The sequence below is a fragment of the Mytilus californianus genome, unplaced genomic scaffold (assembly GCF_021869535.1).
Source record: "Mytilus californianus isolate M0D057914Y unplaced genomic scaffold, xbMytCali1.0.p SCAF_5, whole genome shotgun sequence".
NCBI classification, from domain to species: Eukaryota; Metazoa; Mollusca; class Bivalvia; order Mytilida; family Mytilidae; genus Mytilus; species Mytilus californianus.
The window spans coordinates 60162586-60178481 of NW_026262701.1; the positions used below are offsets into that span (position 1 = coordinate 60162586).

General features: G+C 32.7%; 2 protein-coding genes across 10 annotated transcripts in view; one reads left to right on the forward strand and one right to left on the reverse strand.

Annotated features, from left to right (window-relative positions):
- The window catches only part of LOC127701166 (dnaJ homolog subfamily A member 2-like), a 28507-nt gene extending 20139 nt beyond the window's left edge, over window positions 1-8368 (reverse strand). Inside the window, exons 1-3 of the mRNA XM_052204990.1 lie at window positions 8272-8368; window positions 6145-6204; window positions 598-703 (exon numbers count right to left, since the gene is read on the reverse strand). Of these exons, the coding sequence (XP_052060950.1) occupies window positions 598-703; window positions 6145-6204; window positions 8272-8340 (235 nt within the window). The 5' untranslated portion in view covers window positions 8341-8368. The remainder of the gene's footprint in view (window positions 1-597; window positions 704-6144; window positions 6205-8271) is intronic.
- LOC127701157 (cytoplasmic dynein 1 light intermediate chain 2-like) overlaps window positions 1-15896 on the forward strand; it is a 722868-nt gene that overhangs the window by 207227 nt on the left and 499745 nt on the right. The gene's annotated exons all lie outside the window — the stretch shown is intronic.

A 15896-nucleotide genomic window follows, 5' to 3' on the forward strand; every position in this document is an offset into this window, starting at 1 on the left:
AACATTGCCATGATTTCAACACTTTCAATAATTGTTTAGAGAGATCCAAAATAATTTTAAACAATTATTTGAATAGGGAATGTTTAATTACACCACATGATCAGAAACCCTTAACATAAAAATTGATGAAACTAAGCACATATTTCAGAACCAATAATGAAAAATCTGCAGTAGTTAGGATTTATATCCTAATAACAAGTTTCTTGACCTGAATATAGTTGATGGATACCTGTCCTTCCCTACTTTTAAACATCCATTTAAGATATACTTGCAAAACAGAACATTTTTCATTTTTTTTATTTCAACAATATATTGCATTTCTTTGTTAATACTGTGAAGGCCATTTCCACAATTCAAGTATTCCTACAACAAGTGGATTCACTGTCCTTAACCAGATGTATCGTCTAGTAATTATTTAATTGAATGTCCAATTTCAGTAAAAATATTAAGCATAAAGAACAAAACAAGCCAATTACTATAACTCCTACTTAAAATCAACCCTATTTTATACTGAATTATCTTAATCCCAGGCAATGGTGGTGCATTTCATTTTGGAATAACAAATTGACTATGATTTCTTCATTAGTTAAATATTACCTGAAGACCCAGCACCTTCTTTAAGTCCTTGTAAACCATATCTGTCATATGTCTCTCTTTTCTCTGCATTTGATAGAACCTCATATGCAAAACTTATTTCTTTAAACTAAAATGTAACAAGTAGGTTCTAAATAAACTGTTTTAATATAAACCATGACAAACACTACTATAGACACATTACATATTCAAAATTAAGGTATCTCAGTCTGACTATTTAAAATATTTTGTGTTCTCCATGATATATACAGAGAAAAATTCGTAAGGGTTCCGCGGAACCCAGTGTCTCGCCTACTTTTGCTGTTAATCGCAGACTCAACAAAAATGAGAAAAAAAACTAATAAAAATATTCCTCTCTATACTATTTTTTGATTGTAAGTAGCTTCTGTCCAAGTTTGGTAAAAATTCAGGATAGTTTATGAATCTAATAAATGTTTTAAAAACTTAAACTGCAGACTGTATGTAATGTTAACTGGAAGAAAAACTAAGTCCATTTATAAGTAAAATACAGAAAAAATGGAATTAAATTTTAACAAAATTTCCTTCTAGATACTAGCTTTTAATCATAAACAAGCTTCTGTCCAAGTTTGGTACAAATCCAGGATAGTTAAAGAATGTTGTTAAAATTTTAAAAACTTTAACCAGAGTGAATGTAATGTTAACTGGCAGAAAAACTAAGTCTATTTATAAGTAAAATACGGAAAAAATGGAATTCTTTTTTTTGCAAAATTTATTTTTGGATACTATCTTATGATCATAAACAAGCTTCTTTCCAAGTTTGGTAGAAATCCAGGATAGTTTAAGAAAGTTATTAAAATTTCAAAAACTTTAACCACAGAGTGAATGTAATGTTTCCTGGCAAAAAAACTAAGTCCATTTATAAGTAAAATACGGAAAAAATGGAAATTTTTTTTTGCAAAATTTACTTCTGGATACTATCTTATGATCATAAACAAGCTTCTTTCCAAGTTTGGTAGAAATCCAGGATAGTTTAAGAAAGTTATTAAAATTTCAAAAACTTTAACCACAGAGTGAATGTAATGTTTCCTGGCAGAAAAACTAAGTCCATTTTTAAGTAAAATACGGAAAAAATGGAATTTTTTTTTTACAAAATTTACTTTTGAATATTATCTTATGATCATAAACAAGCTTCTGTCCAAGTTTGGTAGAAATCCAGGATAGTTTAAGAAAGTTATTAAAATTTCAAAAACTTTAACCACAGAGTGAATATTTGTGGACGCCGCCGACGGAATGTAGGATCGCTATGTCTCGCTTTTTCGACAAAAGTCGAAGGCTCGACAAAAATGGATTAAAATCAATCTTCAATTCTGAACTGACAATATTTCTCTTATGAAAACTATATTCTTGATAAACAGCTCTTAGAAAAACAGCATAAATTCAACTGTATATGAGAGATTGATAGCTTGTTGTGAATGCTTTTATATATGTTTTTTTGTTGTTGAAAATATTTCAACTTAGGATTATATTAACCCTTTCGTACCGAAATGATCCTTTTGGCACCCTGGAGCGCGAGCCAAAATTATCCTTTTGGCACCACGGAGCTGTGGGCGAAATTATCCTTAAGGATACCTAAAATTCTATTTTTAGAACGACAACTTCAAAAGTAAAAATACTAACTTCTAACCATAGGTTTCGGTTCATTGTGTAAATAAAGTTATATTAATATAACATAATTTGAGTTTTACAATGATTGAAAGGATATATTGTTAATTAAATGCGAAAACTGAAAATAAAACCTGAAAAAATATCGACTCCATTTGCAAAATGGCGAAACGAAAAACTCCTCGTTGAATCGTTTTTTTCATGAAAATAGTGTAAGTATTCAAAGCAACAATGAATCAAATTAAATTTATAGTATAAAATTACAAACTTCAGGTTATTTTTGCTTTAACTTCAGGCTCGTAGTTTTTTTTTTTAAATGCTTAAAATGTCGAGCAGGTGCTTGTACGATAGTAAAATTTATCTCGGTGACATCACATTTGCAAACACAAATAAAGCTAATTAAAAATAGTTCTTGTCGGTCATTTTATATATCAACGAATTGATAAAAATCTCGAGAATTTTTGCATAATAATTTAATCCTTAATTACTTTTTTTGTGTGCTAAATATACAAAAATTCTTACGACCTTAAATTGAACCAGAAATAGACATCGTTATGGAAAATATGTCAACAATCATGGCGGAAAAATATTACACAATTTATGCACTCCGGTAAAAGTTTGTTTTCGCTTATATTTCGTTTACTTAGAAGTAAAAATAAAATTATCAACTAAATAAGACATGTAACCTGACACTAGTGGTGTTTTCTGCTATTTTAATCTGTTAATTTAAGTAAAAGAAGTGATGAAAGGTAAGTCTCGTATCACCGTTGGGTCACTTGTTCAGTCAAAAAAGGTTAAAAAAATGTCGTCTGATGAATCTGACAAATTTGAAGGCTTTTCTCAAGGTGAAATAGATGAAGCTGAAGCTAGATACCAGCATCAGTTACTTCAGCAGGGTTTAGGTGATGACAGTGACGTCTACATAGAATCTGGTGATTCAGACATTGATATCAATGATGATATCCCTGGACCTGCTGGTGATCCTGGTAATGTCTTTCATAATCATAATGGTTGGCATGAAAACTTTATATATCATGAACGAGGAATGCCTCACCTTTTCACACCTTCTGGAATCTCAGGGCCAACTAGGATCATGCCACAAGACAAGGATCCTATAGATTTCCTCAAGCTTTTCCTGACTGACATGCTAATTGAAAATTTGATTGATGAAACTGACCGCTATGCCCTTAAACAGAAAGAGCAACACCCAAATCAGAACAAAATGGCCTGGGTAAGACCTTCAGTTGCTGAGATGAATGCTTTTCTTGGACTCTGTTTCCAAATGGGTGTTGATAGGAAACCATCTACCAAAATGTACTGGTCAACTGATCATTTTTTGCATACACCTGTATTTCCGCAAACCATGAGTCGTGACAGGTTCACACAGATAATGAGATACCTCCACTTTTCAAACTCAGAATTAGAACCATTACCAGGTCATGAAAATTATGACCCCTTGTTTAAAGTCAAACCATTAGTAAATCACTTCAATGCCTGCTTCAACCAGGAGTATAATCCTAAAAGAAATGTCACTATAGACGAGAGTATGATTCCGTTTAAAGGTCGAGTTCAGTTTCGACAATACATGCCAGCAAAGCCACATAAATGGGGAGTGAAGGTGTGGATGCTAGCTGTGTCTCAAAGTAGCTACATACAGTTGGTAGACATATATCCAGGGAGACGTGCAACTCCTCAATTACACCTCGCTAGTAATGTTGTCAAAAGGTGTCTACAGGGAGCACAACTAGAGGGTAAAGGGTACCATGTGTATACTGATAATTATTTTTCAAGTCCAGAGCTTTTTGTAGATTTATTTGAAAATTATGGTACAGCAGCGTGTGGAACAGTCAGAATAAACCGTAGGGGACTACCCGTTGATATAATTTGTAAACGACCAGAAGGCATAAATCAACGTGGGGATATGAAGTTCCGCCAAAAAGGATGTCTTGTAGCTTCAGCTTGGAAAGATAAAAAAATTGTAAATGTCTTTTCAACTATTCATGACAACAGTACATCTGAAGTGCAGAGACAAGTCAATACAGATGGCAATTTCTCTAGGCAAAACTTTGTTTGTCCAAAAATGGTTGCAGATTATACTAGTAATATGGGAGGTGTGGACCGTGCCGACCAGTATATCCAATATTACTGCTATAATCATAAAACAATCAAATGGAGTAAGAGGGTTTTCTTTGTACTACTGGAAATGGCAAATTTTAATGCTTTTAAACTGTTCATCATGAGCAATAACCATCCATCTTCAATGACATTCCTTGACTTTACTTTAAATATTGTAAAAGGATTAGTCGCAGGCTATTCATCTGACATCCGACGGGGAAGACCATCACGAGTTCCACTTGAAAACAGACTTGTTCGGAGACATATGCCATCTAGTTTCAACAAGAAGTCAAAATGCCATTTATGCTACATGAGGACAAAAAATGGAAATCAGGAGACAGTTAAACAAACCAAATTTGGCTGTAATGATTGTGGAAAACACCTGTGCCTGCCTGAATGCTTTACCAAATTCCACACTGTAAGGAATTGTTACAACTGATCAAGGAAGTGGATAGAACTGTTTTGTTAATTTTGACTGTTACTTTTAAGCTGTTTGGACGTCTGTTAAAGTTTTAATTGTTGACTAGTTGTTATAAAAAAAACTGAACATTTACCACATATAAACAATCCTTATTTCCGATATCAATTCATGCAGGCAGGCCAGTGTTGACATTCAAGCTAGAGGATTTATCTGTAAATTTTTGTAAGTTATATATGTTACATTTTAAACATATATTTTTGTTTAAAATCATATGAACTGGCAGAATAGTTTTAGTTAAAAAAAAAATTCTAGACAGAAACTTTGAAGCATGAACATGAAAAAGATATGAATTTTAAAAGATGCCAAAAATTTTATAAACTATTAAAAAAAAATTCAACATTAAAACTTTTTCTCATGAACTATTTATTATGAATTTCATCCAGTCTTTTTATGCATGCACGTATACACACAGATAATGATTTACAAATCAAAATACAATAAATTTTCATCAAGTAAAAAAAAATCATAGATCTGTATAATTATCTCATACAGCAATGTCAGCATGTACAGTACATATATGAATTTACTGAAGTATATAACAAATGGTTTGTGTAAAGTAAATTAATTTGCTGAACCAAATGGGGATGAAAATGATAAAATACTGCAACATTTTATTGTTTGTCTCGATAAAATATTTTGGTTTTAATTTTGCTTGCAATTTTGCACGGATTTTGTTAGTTTCCAAATTCAAACTCTTGCTTATGGTAGGATTAATGTTCCTGTTTTTGTTGGAGTTGTCTCTCTTCTTTAACCATGTAAACAATATGGCGTTCGCAATTTTCTCGTAAACAACAGACACTTTTTTAAGCATTTTTTTGTCTGGAAGACATCGATTGGAATACTTTTTACGGATAAGGAGCTTGAGTAGTACGATTGTTATCCGTTTGCATGACACTTCTTTGAAGTAAAATTGGTTCAAACGTAATTTAAGTGCATTTAAACAGTACCGAGGTAGAAAAAATTCCGTACGCAAATTTTCAACTGGAAAGTAGAATAATTTTGCTTTAAATCGCAGTCATTCAACAAAATGACATTAACCCCACTTGGAGTACAAACTTTTCTTTCACCACGTGGCTTATGAACGACCAATTTACTGTCGTTTGCTGGAATTCCACGATTTCCGTAATCACGATTTTTTTCTGTAGAACCTTGCAAAATGAAACCCGGTCGGGGAATTAGCTTGAGGAAATAAACTTCGGCCACCAAATCCCGTGAAAAAAAATTAATTCAGGAGCGAAAGTGTTGATATATGCAAAATACTTTTCCTTAAAAACCTTTCTAAATGCTATTTATGTTCAACATTGTATTTATCAATGATCATGTTTCCTTACCTTTTCTCCTGCTTCTGGGTTTTTGTCTGGATGATATTCTTTTGCAAGCTTATAATATGCCTAAAAAGAAAAAGAAAGTTTAACTACCGAGTTTAACCAAAAGACAACGTTAATTTTCCGACAATTTGAAGATCGACATGTATTGCAATCCCATCCTTTTTTAGTGGCAAAGGTTCATGAATTGTATTTAAATTTCAGGATGATCAGTCGAAATGTAAGCTTAATCCATGGTGTGAAGCTCCTAAATTATATAGTTAAATAACTACTGTATGTATATTCAAACTTAATACTTCCAAACAAATTTATCAAATATTTTTAGGAGAGTTTGTTGATCTTTCATAATTGACATCAAGACCATGAAGTACAGCCCATTGTAATTCAGAAAAAATTCTATATCTAAACTTTGTAGATTTCCATCCTGTCAAATAGAGTTTGACAGTTTTAAAGATAGACACCCTTAATCAGGGGTTGAAACTTCCTCAAGCCCGACACACTGGGCTTGCCTATAATGGATTTCAGGCTGCAGTATACTAACTATATTTAAGCAACTGATTTTCCTTATTCAATTAGTGTTGTAAATTTTCAAACTATTGGCAAACAGGAAGTGATTACAAGGCAGATGCAAAAAATGCTAACTCGCTACACTCAACATTATCAAGCTGCAGAACAAACTTTTAACCATTCCCTTTCATAGAAGCCAAGAAAAATTTGATGAAATAAAGTTTTCTTTTAGAGTAACCATCAGACAGACTGTCGGGGGCCGGTGGAGCAGTAATTAGAAGCAGGTAAAACACATATAAAAAGTTAGTGTGATAGAAATAAGTAGTTCAATGTGGTTGTCTTATTGCAGTACACATTCTTCTCATGAATACTCATTGTCAGTTTCTATTCTGATTCATGTAAGCTCTTTTCATAGAAAAATAATTTATACAGTTAAGCATCCTGAAAAAATAGTGTCAGCATTTCTTTGGTGGGGGATTGTCAAAATCCGGGGGGAAATTGTGTGTTCACCAAGTCTGACATTATACATGCCCCAAATGGAAGTTCACCAATTTCTATATGTTTGGTTGTAAAATAAACAGACATGTTACGTTTTTAGTTAATTTTGTTATAACAAGTACCAACAGTTAAAGAAAATACTTCATATCAAGTTGTTTCTTTGAATATAGTCTTAGCAGTCTGAACCATGAGCTACTAGTCTGATGCCAAAGACCAGTAAAATATTATTTGGACTGGTGTAAGTATTTGCAAAACTTTGTTTAGACACACAAGAAAAATGACGGAAGATTGGTCTTCAGACTAGTAGTTGGAAAAGATTTTGGTGCAGACTGTCTAAGACAATGCTTTCACCACATTTCTAAAGAAACAAATTATTCAAATCTTTGAATTTCCTTAGATATAAATGAAAAATTGCTGTTTCATCAACATGGTACTAGCGGGAAATTGTTGATGACAAAAGCAACTGTTGTGAACACATGCACCCGTAAAACTAGATATTGCTTTTAACAGACAGGAAGGCTACTTCTTTGACCGGTAACATGAGCCCTGGTAATGGTTTAATGCTTATTTCTTTATTGGCTGTTCTAGTCCTGCTAATATATTGCTGCTATACTAAGCTGCCTTCAACTTAGTTCAAGCTTATTAAATCTTCAATTAAGTACAGTAGGCAGCCAAATCAGTAAAGACACCTCTTAACCTCATGTTGAATCTTCACTTATGTTATACTTAGACCAAATCTTTTTCTGATTTGGGCCAAATCAGGAAATCGGTCAGTACTCAGAATCCAAAAAGGGATTTCTCTTACTCTTAGCTCTGCTCTGAAATTCCCGATAGGGATTAACATCTTTATGATGATGAACCAGCTAAACAAGACCACCTGTTTCTTTCTTCTTTTAATTTTTTAATATGTTTGAAATTTGAGCGTATTGGTATAGTTTAATAATTTTGATTAGGTTGTACATTTATTTTGATTTATCATTGTGCAAGTTCAAACCATGGAACGTTCTATTTCTTAGTGAAATCCTGAGTCACCGTCCACCTTTGAATGTGACAAAATACATATTTGAAACCAATCAGGTACAGCTAATGTGTAAGGGGTAACATTTACTATCGCTTTCTCATTGATACCTTTTTGATTTCATTGTCTTGGGCAGATCTACTGACGCCTAAAATGTCGTATAATTTTGAGTCTGCCATTTTCACGAGGTTCGATGATGAAGCACTGCCACCTATGAAAGGAACGGTTGCTACATTAAGGGGAAATAATATTTCCCGCGTTTTATGTCCGCACTCTAGATGAATAAAAAAATCTTGTGAAAGGCCGGACTATTTTAATCATGATTTGGCCCGATATCTGTCTGACAGAATTCATATTCTACAGAAAAGGACGAAGAAAAAGAAGTTGATTACTATGATATTTTTTACATTATTGTTTATGTTTTTATATTCGGTGAAAAGCTCATGTTTAACTTACTTACTTAATTGATCTTAATTCGGTTCCTTTGATGTTGAGGTGCGATAATGAAGAGGCAATTAAACGTTTTTTTCTCTCTTCAATTTATCCGCTAATAGTAAATTTAAAAGTTTAAACGTTATTGCTAAATTGTCACGAACTAATTTTTTTCCTACTGTGATGCCAAAATCCAAATGATTTGTCATCCGTTCTGATTCAGATTATTAACATCTTAAATCCTATGGCCTATTCATAAATTTTCTTCAAATATTAATTTTAACGTTTCTTTAAATCTTTACGGTCTGTTTCTTCAGGAAAAACCACTGATAACCATAACACTGAAGTGCAATGTACCGTGAAACGATTCTTAATGGACACATATATAGCATGTTATGGCCCTTGTTCTCTCAGAGATGGATATCCAAAAAAAACACACGCACACGTTAATCCTAATTGAAAAACTAAACTGATTGTTTCTTAATTGTTATCATGAATTCGGCCGGGCTTGTTAAGCCCAAGTTGGCTATCGTTCGACGTAGATATATGGTTGTATTTCTGGTAAAACACAACAATACAATACAATAATAATTTATTGACGTCTCACCATCAATAATACAATATACACATTTCACATTGTAATATTAAACTTTTTAAAATTATTAATGCCATTCTAAAAAGAATTATGAGAGACTGATTAAAAAGGAACTAGTATATTTACACATTCTCAAAAGGCTATTATAAAACAAAAGTTAAATAAAAAAAAACTGTTTACATCTATTATCGGTATAAAAACGTCTTCTACGGTCTAAAATAAGTTTGCAGGTTTTGGCACATTTTTGTATCACAATAATATTGTCATTGGCTAAAATAAATGAAAGTTTCACGGAATTCGGCCAAAGACTAAAAAAATTTGTTTTCAAATTTTAAATCTTATACAGTTCGTCTCTAAGATCGCCGTACAACAGACATCCAGTATTTATTGTAACAACTCTTAACATAAAATGTATTTAAAATATAAATGTCACAAATATAAATAATCTTTGTATATTATGGTTTTAATAGCTAGGGGTTTTCGGTAGGATCCCAATTATTGGCCATTTAGTTGGGGGCGTAGCGATAGTGAGTCGACCCTAAATAGAAAAATTAAATTTATTTGAATAATAAATGTCAAATTATAAAAAGAATGAACAATAACATGAAAATAATGTCTGAAGTATTAATATTTCGAAGTTCTGTGGTAAATTTTGGGTGTTCTGTGGTAAAAAGACGCTCCCGTCAATACATGCTCCTTCCGTTTCAATTTTATCTTCACAAACAAAACAAGTTCTTTGATCTATTGGGAGACTCTCGTAGCGTCCTGTCTCCACCCGTATTGGGGCAACACCGCAGCGAAACTGAGAATAAGCTCTTCGGTGTGATGGTATAATAAGTTTATTTAGGTAAAGTTCTGTATATACATCCTGTTTAAATGTTCTATATGTACGTAGTTTGTTACCCCCTGGTCCATTTTGTCTAGTAGTGTCACTATGCAAATCTTCATGCCATTTCTGTTTGAAGTCGGACATAAGTTTTAAATGTATCGCATTGGTAACTCGCAGCTTATCAATGTTAATGTTATTAAACCAGTTCGGTATCCCACATAATTCAAATTGTCTATAGATTCTAAAGTTAGAGTTTTTGCATACTTGATGTCGTCTGAAATTCTTCTCTGTCCAAATGTTAATATTCTAATTTAGTCTATTCTCATCCATATATCGTGACCGATTCCAGTAGTTTATGATAACCCGCCATTGTTTCACAAAAGGTGATGTCCATCCCGAATCTCCATTAACTGCAACGTTAGGCGTATAACGACCAACGCCCGCATGAAAAAAACGGACTGCTTTTTTTTGAACTGCATATATACACGATAATGACTTATCTCCCCATACTGCCGCACCGTAACTAATAGTACTCCACACCATAGAGTCGTACAGCTTTGCAAAAGTTCCAAAGGGTAAACCTCCAAGTCCCTGTATTTTGAAATTACAAGACCAAGTGCTCGACTAGCTGCTGCTGCAACACATTTTGTCATGACGTTAAAGTCCAAATGTTCAGTAAAAACTGAACCTAAATATGTGTAACGTTCTACTGTCTGTAAAATGAGATTTCCACAATGAAAGCTTGTTTGGCTTCTAGGGATCGAATTTGGTCGAAAATGGACTATATTTGATTTATTGTCGTTTATTATCATCTTGTTATCGCTACACCATAAATTTAATGTATTAAGTAATGTTTGTAGTTCTGTTTCTGTGTTTGATAAAAACACTTAATCATCGGCATAAAGTAACATTGGCTCTTTCTCCCCATCGATGTCAATGCTAATATCTAGTGAATCAATATAAGTAGCTAATCCGTTTATATATAAGTTGAAAAGTAATGGCGACAATAAACAGCCTTGTTTGAGTCCACATTGAACGTTAAACCAGTCTGTCTGATGTCCATTAATGCGAACACAGCACTCCACGGACTTATACATAGACAAAATAGCGTTATAAATATTCCCGCATATACCAAGGACGAATAATTTCTGGAACAACATCGCTCGATTAATCCCGTCATACGCCTTACGAAAACCAATTAAGGCCACGAAAGTCGATAAACACTTCAATTTCCTAGTCTCGATTATCGATGTTAACGATTTAATGTGATCTATTGTACTGCGCCCTTTCCGGAAACCATTTTGACTGTCGTGAAGAATGTCATTTTCGTCTTCCCATTTTACTAGCCTGTTATTAAGTATATAACAGTACAGTTTATAGCACACTGGTACCAATGTTATACCTCGGTAGCACATGCATATGGGGTCTTTCGGATTTGGTGTTGACGATTTCGGGATTGGATTTATAATTCCCTTTGTCCACGTTGTAGGGATAACACCACTGGAAAAGCATTTGTTGAAAAGTTTGTATAAAAAGTTCAGTAATTTCGTCCACGCCAACGGCTTTGTTACGCTTTAAGCTACGCACAGCTTTCATTACTTCAAAGATTGTGATTTCAATGTTCATTTCACTCTCGGTATCAAGTCTTTGATCCATCACGTATTCCGAATTGTCAGTTTCTGGGTTCAATAAACTACAATAAGAACGTTTCCATTCAGCAATCACTGCTTCACGACAATGGGCTATGCTTCCGTCCGGTAATTAAACCGACATAGGTATAAGTTTTCTTAGAAAATGAAACATTTCAAAAAGTCAGCAACCGAAAGCATAAGAAACGTAACAAGTTTGATTTTCCGAACGTCTTTGTCATTTTTAAAATTCTTTTAACAACGGGCTCATCGGCTTTTTAGACTGACATGCACATGACCTGTTTGAAATTCCATTTTAAATTACGATTCACGATTTTTATTCAGCCTGATGAACATCGACATTCCATAAAATCGCCACGACTAGAAACATTGATTTATTGGTAATCGTTTGCTTATGTTTCCTTTAAAGTTAAAAAAAAAACATAACCAAACATTATCTTGCCGTATTGTTATATTATCCTGCCCCAATACTATGAACCTTATGTCTGTCTAGACTATGCTTCTTCTTTCTTTATAAATCTCTGTTTATAACTATACGAATCTGATTCATTATCTTGCCTTGTCAACTTCCATTACCTGCTACCAACCGCTGGAATTTATCTTCTGTTTTAGATTTATCTCCCTTTTGTCATATACTCCGTTTTACGATCAACAATTTCGACGATAAGTACTGTCATACAAGTGGGAGGTTTAGCTAGCTATAAAGCCAAGTTCAACCCACCATTTTCTTCGGAAAATGCCTGTGTCAAGTCAGGAATATGACAGTTGTGTTCACTCGTGCCGTTTATTGATAACGTATGATTATGTCAGTTTTTATGGACTTCTCAGGCCTTTCTGAATTCATGATTTACCCTGGAGTTTGGTATTTTTGTTATACTTTTTTTTATTCCATAGATCTATTTAATAATAATTCATTTTAAATCAGTTAATTTAATTGAGTTTCTCATTTTTCTATGTTGTACAAACAATCTGACATTTAATTTCAAAGTTTTCTCTTAAGCATTTAAAAGTTGTCCATTTATTTGGTCTAATGTTAGTTCTTTCGTGGTCTTATTATAATAATAATAATAATAATAAATTCTTTATTTAAAGAGGGTAAACTCAGTTAGTTACAATAAACTAATCTTCCCTGAGGCCCTCACATACAAATTACAATACAATCAAAAACAGATATTTACACATAGTTAATTTACAGTCAATTAGTTCAATGTAATATTACTAACATGATAAGATATAAGGCTGTTCAAGATGCACATGTAGTCAAAAAATCAAATAAAAATAAAAATAAAAGAATATACAAATCCATTGTAGAAAACATAATCTTATCAGGACTGTGTTAAGTACTTCTTGATACTTTGTTTAAAAGTATAAGTGTTTTGAGCTTTACGCATTGTGTGTGGTAGTCCATTCCATAACACTGATCCAGAATAAACAAAAGATTTCTTAAATAGCTCAGTTTTTGGCTTAGGAACTATCATATTACCTTGAGTGACACCTCTCAAGGAGTAAGGATTATTATCTGATTTCAGTTTAAACTTATTGGACTAATAGCAATAATGCTGTAAACTACTTATTTACTAGAGAATTCTAATGGACAACATTTTATTGTTTGACAAAAATTTTGACGAAAACTATCAGAGTTCGTATTATAATCAGAAAAATTAAGGGATATAAATTCAGCTCAGGCTACATGTGGTACAGTGAAATTTGATGTTTTTAATTCTCATTTGAACTCTGGTGGATAGTTGTCTCATTTGAAATCATACCAAAGGTCCTTAATTATTTTTATAAAAAGCAAAACGATTTGAAAAAAAATATAATCATAATTAAAGTATAAAGAGAAGAACAAGTTTTTTTTACAATCATAAAATTTCATTTAACTGAATTACACCGTAGTATAATACTATCTAATCAAAGATTTTTACTATATACAAATCCTTGATCTAATTAAAATAAATATATCTCTGATTTCGTTATATACGTATGACGCAAGTTACGATTGGTCGATATTTTAATTAGATTGAGTATAATAAAACGGGGAGATTGTTTATCGGAAGTTTTTTCTTAAAAGAAAAAGCGTCTGGTCGTATTGGAGATAGTATATTTAAGTGTTGTCAGGATGCCACAGTCTCTGTATATACGCCTTGTGTCTTTTGGTATAGGTAACCTGTTGAATTGCAAGGTTTCTGACCCTACCCAGTACCACCTTGATTTCGAATTGAACTGTGTATAAACTAATTGTCCCTTCTTCACATCCATCAAAATATTCTTTTGAAATTTTAACATTTAAATAGGTTAATGAAATATTCACAACGCAAGCTAGCACAGAATAATGGGAAGATTTAAATTGAACCATTTTTCCTAAGTTAGCCGGTTAGCCGCTCATGTAATTAGTTGCATATTTGTCCATATGTGTTTCAATTTGAAATACAGAAATGATAGACTTGATTATTTGCCTATTACATTTGATCTAAACTATATATACTCAATTTTAAAACTCTATACTGAACATGAGCAAGCTGCAATAATATTTATGGGTGTTAATTCCATATTACATTGTTTAAAGAGTATTAGGTATTTGTATATTTAAACACAGAAAACACGAATTTTGGAATGAAAAACATTAAATCACAATTCAATAAACAAAAATGCTCAAAATTCCTTTTCCATATCCGTATCAAAATCATTTATTTTTGGAATGAAGAAGATGTAGAAAGATTTCACCTACTATAGGTGAATTATGAAAATAATTTAGTCTCGAAAATGAAAAAAATGTCAATCTGAACATACTAGAACAAAAATATACGTCATTATTATATAGAAATGAAAATTACCTATGCCACTATGCAGCCATTTGTCTTAGTGTCATTAACTTTTGTTAAAACTTATAAATGAGAGGCGGAAGATATCAAATGTATATTGAAACTCACAAGCGAGTCAAAGACAAACTGACAACGACATGGCAAAAAACGAAAAACGACGAAAAGACATACACAGTATACAAAACATAACTTGGCATAGGTGAGAGTCGGAAGATATCAAAGGTATATTGAAACTTACAAGTCAAACTGACAACGATATGGCAAAAAACGAAAAACGACGAAAAGCCATACACCAGTATACAAAACATAACATAGAAAACTAAAGACCGAGCAACACGAATCCCATCAAAAACCGGGAGTGATCCCAGATTTTAAAAGAAATGCCGAAAGGAGTTTGAAAATTGTATACCTATGATTGAAGTTCATCATAGAAATGCCCTCCTAAGCAACTATTTACGGGTAAATTTTGGAAGGCAAAGATCGTAGTTTCCAGTCTTTTTTCTAATGAATCCAGGGTTTAACACAGAAACTACAATGATGTACACATTTTTAATGAAACCTTGATTTATAATTTTTAAAAAGGAACCTTTAAACTTGAAACTGTAAACATGATTTGATTAAGTTTTATATAGCAAATTTCAATAAAACATTGTATTTTCATGTCAGTACCTAATTACCAAGCACCTGGGCTTTTGATAGTATCATATCATCGGGAAAGAACGGTCCACAAGCAGAGGTATCGATCAGGTGGTAATAATAACCTTCAATGGTACACATTTTACTACACAACACCGATTGTGCTTTTAGACAATAAATGACTCCTCGGTGATGCTTGAGGCTATAATGATTGAAAATTCAAACCCAATACAAACGTTGAAGATCAGAAATAATCGAAAAGGACCAAATGAGGGAGAAACATTACTTTAATTTCGAATGATTTCGTAAGTTTAATATTCAGCAAACTTCAATTAAACATTACTTTATGTTCATGCTATTTCCTAAGTACCAAGCTCCTGGGCTTGTGAATCCACTGATAACCTCGGGGATTTACAGTCCACAAGCAGATGTATCGATTAGGTGGTAGCGGTACAAATTTACTACATCTCAACAATTGCGCATTTCGACATTTAATGTCTCTTTAGTGATGATTGAGGCTAAAATCATTGAAAATCCAAAACCTAATACAAACGTTGAAGATCAGATATAATCGAAAAGGGCCAAATGAGGGGGGACACATTCCCCAATTTGAAATGAGTTTTATTCACAACATGGAAGTGAGATCAGAGTTGTATCACGATACAAATATTCAGAGTTCGTTGATTGTTTGCACATTTTATATTTTTATATTCGAAACTTATAGATTAAGAAAGAAAAAATAATTGCTGTGATGGATGCATTTTTCTCCAAT